A 15,927-nucleotide genomic window follows, 5' to 3' on the forward strand; every position below is an offset into this window, starting at 1 on the left:
CATCAACCTTATTCTGACAATTAAACACGTCTTTTTCCACACTGGTTTAATTTACTTTAATTTTTTTATACACACCAAAGCTTTCGACTTATCATCGGAAATAATAAAAATGCATATCAACCTACTGATATCATTTTGTGGCCAAAATAATTATGTTGCCATTCATACACAGTCGTGCCCGAATGCCTTGATAAAAATAATGAACTCCTGGCCACAGTATTTCTGTATACAGTAGTTTCACTCAGCGTCGGTCCCTTTGATGTCGGTGTCCAGGAGTTTCATTTTTTATAATGATAACGTATTTGACACTAATGACATTTCTCCCTACTACAATCTCAATCAAAGCGTGTATACACTGCTCAACATAACAACTATTCATATAAACTGCTCAAAAAAAAACAGTCTATGAAAACCATGTTGGGCACCTGAGAAAATTGTACAAATGATAATTTTGCATTTGTGTAATATTGAAGTAACCCAAATCATTTGGGCAATGATGAACTAAGTTTCAAGTAGATTTTAAAAATTCATGGAATCGGCAGATGTTCATATTCGAATGTGACAAAATATATTTTCATTTCAACAAGAAAAAAGACAAGATAAAGAACGTGTTTTGTTATTCATGAACCATGGTACGAATCCATGCGAAATTTCTTTGTAGTGATTTTTGGAGCCAAATATAGCATATTCATTTATTGATTGGAGAATTCAAGATGGCGGACGAGTTTGCCGATTCGATTATATTAGGGACCAATTATTAAAAATATTCCTAATCGAATTCATCACTCAAGATTAAGGAATCTGTAGAGCCTATTTTTTCTGAATTATGTAGTTACTATTCAGGACTTGAAGAAGTAAAAAAGTAATTAAGTATGTAGTGTTCAATCATACAAAAATAATTTTTTTGTATGTATGTACTAACTATAAATGTATGTGAGAGTTTTTGGAGACGGAAGTTATGAATTATTTACACTGTAAGATAATAGGTTGTTTTGCTGCTTCCAGCTTTTATCCAAGTAAAAATTGATAATAAAATCACTGACAAGTCCAAATGCATTTTGACTATACCATTATATATGTTTTCCGACAGAAAACAACTACTTCTTTAGCTAATAACTCGACATATATTGACAAATATTGATATTTGAATCTATACAAGTCTAGATGTCTAATCAACCCCGAAAAGTTGCTGCGTAGATTAAAAACAGTTATTCTAAATGAAACATGTCCTATTAGTCAGCAACTTCTTATATAATGTAAATTTGACTATCAAAAATACCTTACGACTGTTAACCTTTCGGAATCCAAGTCGCCTCAGACATAATTGCAAAGATTCTCACTTTGAAGAAACAACTTTGCAAGAGCTCTCTAGGACAAATAGTGGGACTTCGCCTGATTCGAACAAGGAACCAACTGCGAACCGTTTTGAAGTGTTCCTCATCAGTGCAGACCATGCTATCACGGTTGTATACACACAGGGACTCGTTATTCCTCCTAGAGAGCTCTTGCACAGTACCATGGTTCATGAATAACAAAACTCGTTCTTCATCTTGTCTTTTTTCTTGTTGAAATTAAAGTAAATTTTGTCACATCCGATCCCATGAATTTTTAAAATCTACTTGAAACATAGTTCATCATTGTCGAAATGATCTGGGTTACTTGAATATTACACAAATGCAAAATTATCATTTGTACAATTTTCTTAGGTGCCCAACATGGTTTTCATCGACTGTATTTTTTTGAGCAGTTTATATGAATATTTGTTATGTTGAGCAGTGTTTAAACGCTTTGATTGCATGCCTGTCTTAAACTCGTCGTTTGCGCAGACCTAAGACATCGACGCGTGGGTCTGCGCGTAGGAAAATTCAAACCACAAATCAGCCTTTATGAAATTACTGTATACAGAAATACTGTGTCCTGGCCACTGAAAGTGGATTGAAATTCCATGAATTGAAATCGGAATTGAGCATGCGCACAAAATGTAGTCATCACAATTGATCTTATTGATATATTTCAATGTATGGAATTCCCAACTTTGATTTCATTAAATAGTTGAAAAACGTAATACAAAATATGAAATGTAATGGAAAAATCTTTAAAATTTTGAAATTTGCTTCATTACAATTAGTTAGAAACCAGACTGATGAATGTGCTACCGTCCGCCCAAGATGTGTAGAAACCCTGGTGACATTACAGATTTGTTTGGCGTGAAAGCAAATAATTGAGTAAAACAATTATAGAAATTTCATGTTATCAGTCTTCAATAATTTTTTTTCACTTCTTGACTGTGTTGAATATTAAGTTTTCATACTGGAGTTCATACATTAATAGCGTTGAAACAGGCGAATTTCTCCACATCAAATTTTAGATGTTACCTTCTGTCTTCGTAACCATCGTCCACGTGCGACGGGGGTCATCAGAAAAACCTATTTAGCTGAATTGACAAAACTTCCAATCTTGGATACTGATATGCCCATATTTACATCTTGAGCTACGTGACAAATATATCTGACTGTGCATCTTCTCAAAACACGCCGATGAATAGTGTTTATATAAACACTCTCGATCCCTCGGCCATATAGTTTTACATTGTATGAGAGACAGATCCGGTGTTTGAAAAATCTGAATTAAAGAAATCTGTTTCTTCCCGAAATTAGAAATATATATTACCATACAATGCTTTCGCTAGGTATTAATTGAAGGTGTTGTCACTGTCGAGTGATATTGTGAATACCTACCTCACTTATATCTGAACTATTCTCAATTTGATCAGGTACGTCGATACATCTCTATTGGAACTAGTGTGTCAATAAGCTTGCTGCAATTTGAACAATATGCCGTTTTATGTTCATGATGTTTTATGATCAAGCACTGCATACTTTGAATCCATTCAAATCAAAAATAGTTTGTACTTTCACTTCAATTGAATAAATTTAATAAATCGCTTTTCCGAATAACGCGTGTTGAAGTTATTATAAATAAGCTGTTATGCTTAACTGCTTAGAATATATTTCGCCTATCAAACTTGGGCGACTATTGATGTTGTCGCAGAGGTTAATGAAAATCATTGTATACAACTAGTATAGTACAAGTTTATAAATTGAAATAAAACGTTTTCAAATTGTGCCCAAATAGTTACTATATGAAAACTAGAAGTAATGCTGAAGCAAACCTCAATATCCATCTTGACTCGCCTGTTGCATTATAATACGACTGGACCACTGGACCTTTTCAGTGCAAACAAATCATTCGTCGTATTTTATAAAGTCATTCTTCTGGATTAATAAATAAAAAAATGCTTTTGAGCGTTAGCCAGTTGGGTATATAGATCGATTCCTACTAACGAAACTATTGATATTATTTGCGTTTCGCTTGACTCGGGCTAGAAATCACAAGTTTAAAGATAAATATTTCAAATTCTTTTAGTATGTTTTGAACAAAGTTGAGGCATTAATAATTTTTTTAATTCGTTTACTAGAAATTCAATACGAAATATTTAGTGAATGCTCAAAATTCAAACTCTAACTTGCTCATTGATTGTCGCATACTTTCCAAAATTCTTTGGGTGATGCATATGACACCACAAATATCATTAATTCATTTCCATCCGTCACTCTCGTTGCATAAACATTCAATTTGAGATGCCTTCAGATGGAATAATGCAAGGGATTCAAGTCCGAAGATCGTAGTGGATAAAGCTGAGGTTCCTCAAGGCCTGTTAAAACTGTTATGAAAAAATGTAACAAATATTTTAACGAGCAAAAGGACTGAAATATGCAAGTACTCCGTGTTCTGAAATGTGTCTTCGAAAAACTATCTTTATATCGGTCGGTCGGTAGCCAGGCGGTTCGACGTGGGTGCTTTGTTCACTCACTCGAATTGACTGCCGTGTTGGTTGGTGGTTCAAACCCTAGTCTGAAAAATCCTTAGCTCGCACAAGTTTCGACTTCTGAGGATTATCGTTCGTAGGGGTGCAACAGCTGGTTAACGGAAAAACACTTTTTTAAACAGATTTTGAACAGATCACACCATTTAGGCAAGGATTTTAGCATTGACACCAATGCTAAAATCCACTATCTGCCATAGCATATAGATTGAGATAATCCTAGAAATGATTGTTATGAAAGTTTGTGCTGGCCTCCCGAGAAAACTTCATATAGATGTGGAGAATAAATATCGGAACATAGGAACCCGAATGCAGTCTGGACGTAGGTCGCGATAGCAGTAGACCAATTCAAAATTGAAATTTCGTCATTACAGAATATCAAATATTCGATTGAATCACTCTACGATGATGTATCCCCACTCACAATGGGCTCTTGTCCGCACTGTTGAACTAATATAGAGGATGTGTGTATGTCTGACTTCAAGAAAGATTTTGAGACCCCGAAGCTTCATTGTTTTCGGGAAATTATTTGCTGCGGTGACTGTAACAAATAATTTCTCCTATGAAGAAAGAAGTGCTGTTGAAACCAAATGTCCCCAAAAGTAATAGAAAATAGAAGAATCGTTAAAATAATTTGATTTTGTAGTCTTTCTAGGTATTTGACAGCATTTAGGCTACTATAGATACAAAAGGGACCTATAATATACTATCCTAATATTCCTGTCCAAATATTGAGTTTTTGTGGTTACTGAGTACGCACAGAAATACCTAGCTGTTGATTTGCCCGAAACCAATATCAAACAATGGATGATGGATTGTGTTTCATATGCACGAATAATGAATCAGTTCTAAAATACCACCAACCATATTCATACTGAATATAACTGGAGTTTTTTTCCAACACCAAACAATCATTTTCAACACCTCGACATGTGTTTCGATCACCAAGTGATCATCTTCAGTAATATAAACACATTTTAATGGTTGAGAGTAGGAGTTACTTCATTTTAGGCAGACTGTGACGTCATCATAGCAGTCAGGTTACCTCTCGGCTCGCCATAAAAGGCAGATAGACCACCCACTCAACCATAGTATACCAAATTGTCACGTGGTGTCATGTCACCCAGGAGTGAACTAATCGGAGTGTACCAAATTGTCACGTAGTGTCCTCAAACTGTCACGCAGCTCACCAGTTAATCAGTGCGCACCTGCACCATTCCGCTACACTAACTCATACTTACTTTTCACAACACTCCCCACATTTCTTATATTTTATAACACAATATCTTTCAAATAATCTCATGGCGATCCTGTTTTTTGACTTTGATTGATGTATTTTGTTCTCATATCATTCCAAGCGCACCCGACTCGTTATCTCTCAAACGCCAACGCCCCCACACTGATAAGCCACTTCCGACTGTGTCATAATTGGTTTTCTCAATACATCTTCAAACGAAACTAAATATTTTTCACTGAACAGTGATCATAATTCAAATGTAAAAACAATTCGAAAAACAATGAGAAGCAAAGCCATCACTATTAACAGTTCGCAGTTACTTTCAATATCTCACGGTTCTGTCGAGGCTAACGATCAAGTCTATCGCACCAAAGACCTGCGTTCAATTCTCCAACGAAAACTTTTGTAAGAAGTCGTGAAACAAAAATGTGTTGAGCAAAAGATGAGCTGACATAAGTGCGCCACGTGACTGGGCGGTCTGTCTTTTTGAGGGATACGTCTGGTCGTCTGTCTACCTGGATTATTCATGTCCACAGAAAATTTAAATCTCTGTAGAAATCTCTGTAGAAGTGTGCGCTCTCATTAGCTGGCGAGCTGCGTGACAGTTTGAGGACACTACGTGACAATTTGGTACACTCTGATTGGTTCACGGCTGGGTGACAGGACACCACGTGACAATTTGGTGTACTTTGGTTGACAGGCAACCTGGCTGCTGTGATGACGTCACAGTCTGCCTGAAAAAATATATGCAGGGCCTTCCATTAGAACAAGAAATGTTACCTACAAATTGAAAAGGCAATGCTCAACTGGTTTTTGTTGGTGTAAAAAATCACTCATTTGCTAACACACATCGTTTTTTCAGTAACAAAGTCAATAATGGTGTTCACTTAGTTTAGTTCAACTTGTTTATCCATTTATCTAACTAATAAACCACCTTGTAACAAAGTAAAACGTACCCTTTGGCATAAATTTAATAAATTTAAGATTTCTCATATTACCGTTTGGTATTAGTAAGTAGTAATGAGGCATTTTTATAATATTGTTTCCTGGCTCGAAGGCGTGCAAAGAATTTTTTTTGAATTTTGTTCTTTGAAAAGTGAGCACGACACGACAAAAATATATGAGAGCATGAAATTGTATTTTCAATTCTTCATTTTGATATTGATAACAGTGTTGTATGAAACTGGTGGTGAATATTGATTTTTATCACATATATCAATCAGACAACTTTACCAAGTTTCAACAGAATCGCCAAAATTCCTTTTGCAGGTAATACAAAAGTGTTTTTCTATTACTATTCAAGACAAGTGATAAAGCACCATGTTTATTCAAAGTTTTTCATAAGATACGAGAAGGAATTACCCCACGAAACTAAAGTCATCACTAAACCTATGCCCTGCAATTAGACCAAATTTTAAATGAGAAACTGACGAGTTCGAAGATTATTTTAGTTCCATATTACTCAAACGTGGTTTTGTACAAATAATTCCTAGTGATTCATATATTTTAAAAACCTTTATTGAAAAAACTTCGTAAGATTTTCAAAACCAGTTTAATAAACCCGTAATACTTGTTCTCCTAAAAAATAGCGTCAACAGGCTTCGTTATTGGTTTTTGGGGTGATTCATTTTTGAAAGATATATTATCAATATTGTGAAGCTCACCAATTACCACACTCTTCAACGATTGTCTTACGTGGAAAGCACAATACTTCGATATATTTTATTTTTATTCTGATTACGAAAATCTGTACATATTTCTATATAGTTTTTCATTATCCTGGAATAATACAATTAGATATACTGCCTATATTCTATTAACTAAATCATGTCTCAAAAGGCTGATAAATGATAATTTCTACGATCTGTATAGTTTTTTGTTAGAAGCCATCCCAACATTTGGGATGTGGATATACCTATTATGGACGGACGTTGGGATTTATTTAACCTGCAGCTTTTTAGCGGCAAAAATTAATTGTAGGTAGTAAGTCTTCTTTGAATAATTTGTTTGAAAATTTTTGAAAAAACTAGTTGAATGGATCACTAGTTGAAATCTGTAAATTGTGTCACATATCATATCATATTTGAATATCTTCTATTTGCATTAGGTAAACATGAATGTTTGATTTCTGAAGATCGTAAGAAAAGCCTCTTGGCCTTAATAAATAATGAACACCTGATGGTCCACACAAGGCACCTTTAAACACAAGTTGCGAGAATTCAATTTTGCTTCACTCCGCTCGATAAATAAATCGAGAGTCCTTGAAAGTAGTTTCCAAGATGCATGTTATTGTAGAGGCAGCACTGGGCGGACGAAAGTGATGGCCACATGAGGTAGATGAAATTTTGATGAGTTAACACAACTTTTGACACATCCCTTAACCATCACTCTGGGGTCAAATAGAGAAATAGGTACCATTGTGATCAGCAGACCGCGTAGATTCGTTTAAAATAGGTCCGCATTCAGTGGCCTCAAAAAATGGCCGCTCAAAGTAGGTAGGCCACACCATGCGTGTTGCTAGATGGCATGTGGCCACACAACTATTGCGCGACAGGTACACACACACACACACACACACACACACACACACACACACACACACACACACACACACACACACACACATATATATATATATATATATATATATATATATATATATATATATATATATATACATATACATATACCGGGTGTCCCACATTTTATGTGACAGGCAATATCTGGTTTGTTGAAGGAGATACACAAAAATGTTTTATACAAAAGTTTTAGGAGTTCATGAGAGCTATATTTTGATATGATTTTTAAATATACAAGGTGTTTGGTGTAGGTGCTACAGACCAAAATTCCATTTTTTAAAAGAGAACGCCCTGTATATCATTACATATTCAGATGCTACGTTAAATTCTGATATCATTTCATGTTTGGTTTTTGAAATTCGGTTCCGGCGTTGTTGAGTTATTGCACTTTTCCTTAAATATAAAGTTTCAAAAAAACTTATTTACTCGTACACGAATCTAGTCTATATATTTTATTAAATTGAACTAGATTACTACTGAATACAAACCATTATTCTCACCTCTACGATACGATATCGATATCAATTGAATATAATATTGAAATTCTTGAGAACGTGACTAACTTGAGGGTGAATTGCTTTATATTGTACAATTTCATCAAGTAGCTTATGCTTGTTGATGCCATAGTAACAAATGTTGTTGAATTGTATCTACTTGTCAGTTCGATTCAGTGATTCTTTGCAAAACAGTAACTGTGTTCTTTGTGCGAAAACTCCAGTATGCCTTTCGCGTTTAGTCGAAGTGATTGCATTGATATGTTATTAATTTTTGGGGAATGTCAGAAAAACTGCCGTCAAGCACAACGTCTATACCAAGAACGTTTTCCAGACAGACCCATTCCGTCACGAATGACTTTTTCGAGAGTTGTAGAAACTGGGTCATTTCCTTCTACTATAAAGCATCGTCATCATACGAGATCTGTTAGAACTGAAGATTTAGAGATCAATGTGTTGGCTCATACTATTATTCATCCACATGTTTCTATCCGTACTCTTGCAGAAGAAGTCGGTGTGAGTAAATCTAATGTACAGAGAATTCTGAAAGAAAATAAATACCACCCATTCAAAATTCAGTTGGTACAAGGTTTGAAACCCACGGACTTTGAACGACGACTTGAATTCATTGCTTGTATTCAGGTAATATTACATGAAAGTCCTAACATATTCAGTCAAATTTTGTGGAGCGATGAATCGCGATTCCACAATAATGGAGTTGTGAATCGACATAACAGTCACTATTGGTCTCAAGAAAATCCCCACTGGGTCCGCGAAAGTAATTTTCAAACTACTTGGGGTATTAATGTATGGTGTGGATTGTTCAATGGCCGCATCATAGGACCTTACTTTTTCAATGAAAATCTCAATGGATTGCGATATTTACATTTTATAGAAAATGATTTGATCCAGTTGATGGAAGATATTCCCATAGCAGAACGACAAGGAATTTGGTGGCAACAAGATGGTGCTCCTCCTCACAATTCACAGGTTGTTACTGAATATCTGGATAGAACGTACCCAAATAGATGGATTGGTAATAAGGGTCCAATTCGGTGGCCGGCTCGTTCCCCAGATTTATCACCGCTTGATTTTTTCCTATGGGGTTATTTAAAAGATATTGTTTTCACTACTCCCCCTTTGAATGTGGATGATCTGAAAATGAAAATTCAACTAGCGTGCAGTGATATTACGCCTGATATTATAAGAGCGACTTGTACGAGAGAAGTGATTCTTCGTTTCGAAGCCTGTATAATATCTAATGGGCATCACTTTGAACAATTTTTATGACTCATTTCTAGGTACCTACCATTCTTATGAAATGATTTATCAAGTTATATTATTTACATTGTTATTAATTAAAGATTTGTTTTCGAATACACCTCTTTCAATTTCGCAATTGTTTCATATAATGATTCCTGACTGAATTCCACAACTCAAAATTGAAACCATTACTTTGAACACCCGAAATTTTGACTAATTTTCATGTGATCTGATGCAGAGAGAATAATTGTATGAGATATTTTTAAAAATAATAGTCGTTCTCAAGACTTTACATTTTAAGCAATAACTCAACAACGCCGTAACCGAATTTCAAAAACCAAACATGAAATGATATCAGAATTTAACGTAACATCTGAATATGTAATGATATACAGGGCGTTCTATTTTAAAAAATGGAATTTTGGTCTGTAGCACCTACACCAAACACCCTGTATATTTAAAAATTATATCAAAATATAGCTCTCATGAACTCCTAAAATTTTTGTATGAAACATTTTTGTGTATCTCCTTCAACAAACCAGATATTGCCTGTCACATAAAATGTGGGACACCCGGTATATGTATATATATATATATATATATATATATATATATATATATATATATATATAAAAAGCGAAGGGTAGTCTTGGTTTTAACTGACTAGTTGGAATATTGTTGAGGATACAGTCAAAATTACTGGGCTGTTATTTGTTATATTGTCGAGCTATCGAGAATGTTTAATCCCTTTATCAAGACATCTACAAGAAATTTTATACATTGCAACAAAATTGTAAAACAGATAGGTAAAAAATGTACTTACTAACTTGAGGTTATAGTAAAAAGTCTGAGGTGGCAATTAGAAAAACAAAGTTCATACTTTTCATCGTGTAGAAAAGTGTCACACATTCAGTTAAAGTTACAGAGAAAAAGTACAAAAAACTTATTTTATTTGAACATTTAAAATTATTTCACTGGCCATGCTTGGCACATACTCGGTGACGTGGTAGCAACCAAAAAGAGAGGGGAAAGAGAAAATATTTGAATTTTGATAATTGACATTCTGAAAAGACATTTGAAGTTTGACGATTTGACAGAGAAAACAACAGGATTACCAAAAGGCACACCAACCCCATGGCCGGCAGCTGTGGATTACTACTTGAAATGCTCATACGATGACACTCTATCCTTCTATAGGGCATATCGTGGAGAGAATTGTATGTAATGGTTCGCTGATGAGATGGGTCAGCCAGCTGATGATATGACTACAGTGTTTTGTCCATACGACATTGATATGAAAGTTCGCGAAAATAACCATCTCATACCATGTCGTAAAGTAACTTGTTTTGGAATCGTTTGATTTTTAATTTTCCATTTCTTGTTAATAATTTTTTAATTTTCATCTCCTGGTCATAGTTCAATTTTTTTTATTTATTTTTTATTTTTTTGGTGTTGCCTGTATTTTATTCCATTGTAATTTCAAATTTTTTGCTTGATATAATTGTTATTTTTCAGCTTTTTTTTTAATTTTTTACAGATTTCTTCGGAGATTTCAAATCAATTTATATCATATTAGACAAAGGATGTCCGAACTAATGAAATGTTTAGGAAATATGTTTTATTATTCATATACATAACTGATCACCGTATTTCACGATTTTTTAAAATCATTTCGGCAGCTCTTCCCAATGTATTAATGTACCTTCGAGTCGGGACGAGAACCAATTCGAAGTGCGATTCAATCAACAAATCGAGGCCGGCCCCATCGCTATCAACAACTCACAATTATTCCAATATATCACGTTGGTGTCGAGGCTAACGATCAAGCCTACCGCGCCGACGATCTGGTTTCAATTCTCTAACCGATAATTATTTCATTTCAATTCCCATGCAATTTTCAGTCACTGATGGTCACTGGGACCACGTGACTGGTGAGCTTGGATAGGTGGTCTGTCTCGTTGAAATGAGAACAATTCTGCGCTTTCATGAAAACGTTACATGAAACGATTTGAAATCCCTTCATACCCCCAATGACGCGAGTTTTCTTTGACCCCACCTCTCCTCCATTTTCCACCTAAAATTTGACAAATGACACGTATTCAAACACGAAAACGAATAAACGTTCGCAAAACGGTCGAAAGGCATGTGAAACGTTTTTTAAAATGTCATCGCTAAATACTCTACCCTACTACCGTTACCCCATTGCCCTATTTTCAAACGATAACTACACAATATGACTACGTTTCTTATTGGCATCGCACGTTGAAACGCTATACTCCCGTAAAACTAATCAAATGATATATTTTTGAAACACCCTGTACGCATTGAGGGATCGCACGTTGAAACGTTGAACCTCGTTGAGCCTCGTTGAACTGTCACGTTTTTTCTCAAATTATATATTTTGTCATAACTTAACACCATGTTTTTTTCTTTTACGTTAGCAGCCATGTGTTTTCTTTAACGCTGCACACCCTGTATATTCCACTCAATGCCCGCCGCCATGTTTTTTCTTCAAGCCGATATTTCATTCATTATTATTATACCATTATTTTTATAATTCATCCACCTTGTTATCTTTCAACTGAATCTATCCGATACACATTCTATTTTTCTATACATCGATTACCTCGCACCTGTCTCTTTCCCACAAACATAGCGACGCCCTCCAGCGAATACGCCACAGATTCTGCTTTGCTGCTCCACCAGTAATCTTTGAAATTTGAAATTCTTTCTCATATCTGTGCAGTGAATTTAAAGTATTTCAAATTATAAATTTTTTCAGCGGGCAGCTTACTGATTATATTCGAAACAAGGAGTGACTCGACAGTCGCAACAGTTCTTTAACGTGAACCTTCTGAAGATGCTGGATGTCTTCTATAGATTTTCTTTTTACTGTTGAGCTATTTTCTCAAAAATAAATCAGAAGGCATAAAATCTTGCCTTTTCCCATTTCAGTACCGTGGAGAAAGTTGATTTACTTTTTTCATACTTCATAAAATCCAGTTACACCAGAATTTTCCAGACAGTTTGAATACAGTCAACAAGTCTATATGTTAACGTGAACTTTTACCTGGTATTGATGGATATCATTACCACGAAAGTCTGCAATCTGAACCTCATTCTATCTGATAAGAATTGCAAATTTAACAAAACAAAATTTTCAACCGATAGAATGTTGAACATATTAGGAGAATTTTGCAACTGCGATGATACCTCATAATTCATTTACACGATAATTCATTTTCAACATACATTACTGGCAGGGCCGTAGCAAAAAGAAATACCAGGGGGGAATCCAAATTTTACCAACCTCACCAGCAAAATTTACCAACTTTCGAAAAAATGAAAGCCGAGGGATTAGTTACTACTGCAATATAATAATTTTCATACTTCAACTATCCAAAGATTGGCTGAATGCTTATGCCCGTTAGGGTATGCACAAACAAAAATAAGTTTTGGTAATATAAAAATAATAATGGGAATTATTCTACTTTGGACCAAGGTCTTTGGTCTTCCACCATATCCGCCATGTATAGGAATATTCAATACAAATGAAAGAAAACAACACTTAAATAACATTGTGCTTATTGTTTTCTACTATTATTTATCTTCACGGTCCGAAATTTCCCAACTTTTTCAAATCGAAAGAACAGCGAAAAGTTTGGAATTTTGTAAAATTGTTACTTCAAAATTTGTGGACTGTTCTCTTACTTGGGAGAAATTAAACTTTTTTGAAGTTTTCAAACAACTCAGAATTTCAAAGTATGGGATCTCCACTTATGATGCACTGTTTGGAACCTTTGGTGTAGTAATGAATATTACTGGAGTTTTTTCAAAGACGAAGATTAAAACTCACTTTGAAGATGATCACTTGGTGATCGAAACACGTGTCGAGGTGTTGAAAATAACGATTTGGTGTTGGGAAAAAACTCCAGTAATATTCATGGGATCTCCAAGCATGTTGGAAAATCCCAACTTTCTCCCTTTCTTTTCTCTCATTTTTATTTTTTTAATTTTCATTCAATTTTTCACTATTATTTTTTTCTATCTTCACGGCCCAAAATTTCCCAACTTTTTCCCAAGTCGAAAAAGCAGGGGGGACGCTCCTCCCCCTCCCCCATGGCGACGGCCCTGATTACTGGATATTTACTTGATATATCCTGTTAATTTTCTCATGTGGAATTCTGTTGAAAACGAAACGATGGGACGTTGTGAGTTTTTCGTATTATGCAATACTTCGTTTCAGTTTATTCAACAATTTTCAATGAAAACATAACCAATATTTTAAAATATTATGAAATACAAGGTGGCCAAACTGAAAGAAAATATATCCATTCGGAAAAACGCGAGTATCTGTCAGTTTTTGACTGAAATTGAACTGAAAATCTATAGGTCCTTGCGGATCCATTTCGTTTTCGTATAAACGACTATATTACAAGGCTGTTGGGTATACTAATAGTATTCTTTTAGATATTCTGGACTCGGCACCTGGATCTCTAACTTAGGCACATTTACCTACTTCAGAAAAAAAAAAAAACAATTTTTCGCTTCAATGACGAATCCAAATTCAATTTAGTAACATGTTTTTTATAATGATCTGTAATGATATTTTCAAACTTTTTCGAAGGATATTTCTACCGGAGTTGCAGACATCGCTCTAACAGGAGGTGTTGAAAATATGTCAGCAGCTCCATATATGATTAGAGACATCAGATTTGGTGGGATTCCTTTGGGAAAAAGTCCTGTTCTGGAAGACGCCTTTTGGGAAAGCAGTCTTGATACGTTCTGCGGTTTAAGAATGCCCCTTACGGCGGAAAAACTGGGAGGACAGTACAATCTCACTAAAGAGGAAGTGGATCAGTTTGCCTTCAACTCCCAACAACGATGGAAAAAAGGTAATTTTTCACAAACTCTCAATAACTTATAAAAGCAATAATAATATTGTCGATACGAAAGTGGTTTTTCAGTTTATAAATATAAATCTTTGAAATGAAACCTGAAGTCAAATTCAATTTTAATAGATGCCTTACTATAGGATGTGTCCGAAATTTGTGTTCCCACTAAAAATTGCCTTTTCCAAAACTCACAATAACTTCTTTACTTTAATGTCGAAATTCGGTGAAATTATTTTCAGAGTAACTTTCATGGGTAATTTGACTTTATGTGAAATTTTCTAATTCCGACGTTTTCATTGTTTAGGACGTCAATATGAATATTCACTACAATGAAATGGATTATTTGTTGATTCACAACAAAAAAAGCAGTTTTGAAAAAAAATTGGAAAAATATATCATCAATCAACAACACATACTAGATAGTATTTTTCAATCGTGTTTTATTTGATATCCTTTCGACAGTAGGACATTTATTAAAAACGCACACATTGAACAATAATATAGCTAGGTTTCAGCGCAAACTCCCGTGTATTTTTTTATGTCGCTTCATTCTGACGATTTTAGGACCTCAGGACCAGTTCTCGAAGGTCTGCGCCTCGTCTCTGTAAGACGTCCATTATGTGTGAACTAGCCTCCAAAGCTCAAATCAGTCCACCTCCACTCCCCTACTTTTGCCGTCATACAGTCGACCAATCAGAAGCATGTACAGCGAGAAATTCAAATCGGTAGATGAACAACCCGTCTTTACACTTCAAGGTCGCGCGTCGTTGGTAAATGTTTTGGAGAGACTTTAGTAAGTGGAAGAGAGAAACGTGTGACGTTATCGATACAGAGAAGGATGGAATGTGTATGGAAGATATTCAAAGAGCGTGGGCCCCATAGTGACCCTGCCTCACCTCTCAGGCATTCTTAGTCCTATATCCCTGAACCCTCTTGTCGCGCACCAGTAACGTGGTCCTAGTGGGTATCAGCAGCTGAAGGAAATTCAATAAAAAAATATCCTTAGATTTGAGTAAGAATTGATGTTTCATAAGAGGTGTGCGTGTGTGTGTAAGACTGAGAGACCCGTGTGACGTAATCGATGCCGAGAGAGATGGAGATAGTATCGAGGTGATACGTCGCTAAAGCAAGCACGACAGGTTCGGTGCTGTCGGTCGTAAAATAAATCGTTGTTTATGGGGTGATGTAGCATTTGAAGCGTTGCCGGTTTCAAAATCAAGCATGAAAGGTTTGGAATACGACTCTATAAATATTGTATGATAAAGAGATGACAACGACTAGGAGGGTCTAACGTTTCAACGTGTGTTCCAACATGTCAGAACACTAGGTCGTATCTTTATTAACCAAGTTAGTGTTATTTGCTTTTAATGAAATGGAGTCTAGTATTAATTATTTAATAATATTTTCTAACATTCGTAATAATCGTGGTACATGTGACTATAACGAAGACGCCGCCATTACTAACTTCTTGACAGAAAAGCATCAATTGTCATAAGACATATAAGATAGTCTTGCCAAAATACTAAACTAACACCCCCCACAATTTAATAAACTGAACATTCCTAGCGTAATG

General features: G+C 35.2%; 1 protein-coding gene across 5 annotated transcripts in view; it reads left to right on the top strand.

Annotated features, from left to right (window-relative positions):
- LOC111504795 (3-ketoacyl-CoA thiolase, mitochondrial) overlaps window positions 1–15,927 on the top strand; it is a 230,351-nt gene that overhangs the window by 42,103 nt on the left and 172,321 nt on the right. For all 5 annotated transcript variants that reach the window (XM_074186079.1, XM_074186077.1, XM_074186076.1 and 2 more), the window contains one exon: window positions 14,087–14,354. In XM_074186079.1, coding sequence (XP_074042180.1) covers window positions 14,087–14,354 — 268 coding nt within the window. The remainder of the gene's footprint in view (window positions 1–14,086; window positions 14,355–15,927) is intronic.

The sequence above is a fragment of the Leptinotarsa decemlineata genome, unplaced genomic scaffold (assembly GCF_025532065.1).
Source record: "Leptinotarsa decemlineata unplaced genomic scaffold, Ldec_3_MD MMD2_tig00078422_RagTag_RagTag, whole genome shotgun sequence".
In the NCBI taxonomy this organism is placed as follows: domain Eukaryota; kingdom Metazoa; phylum Arthropoda; class Insecta; order Coleoptera; family Chrysomelidae; genus Leptinotarsa; species Leptinotarsa decemlineata.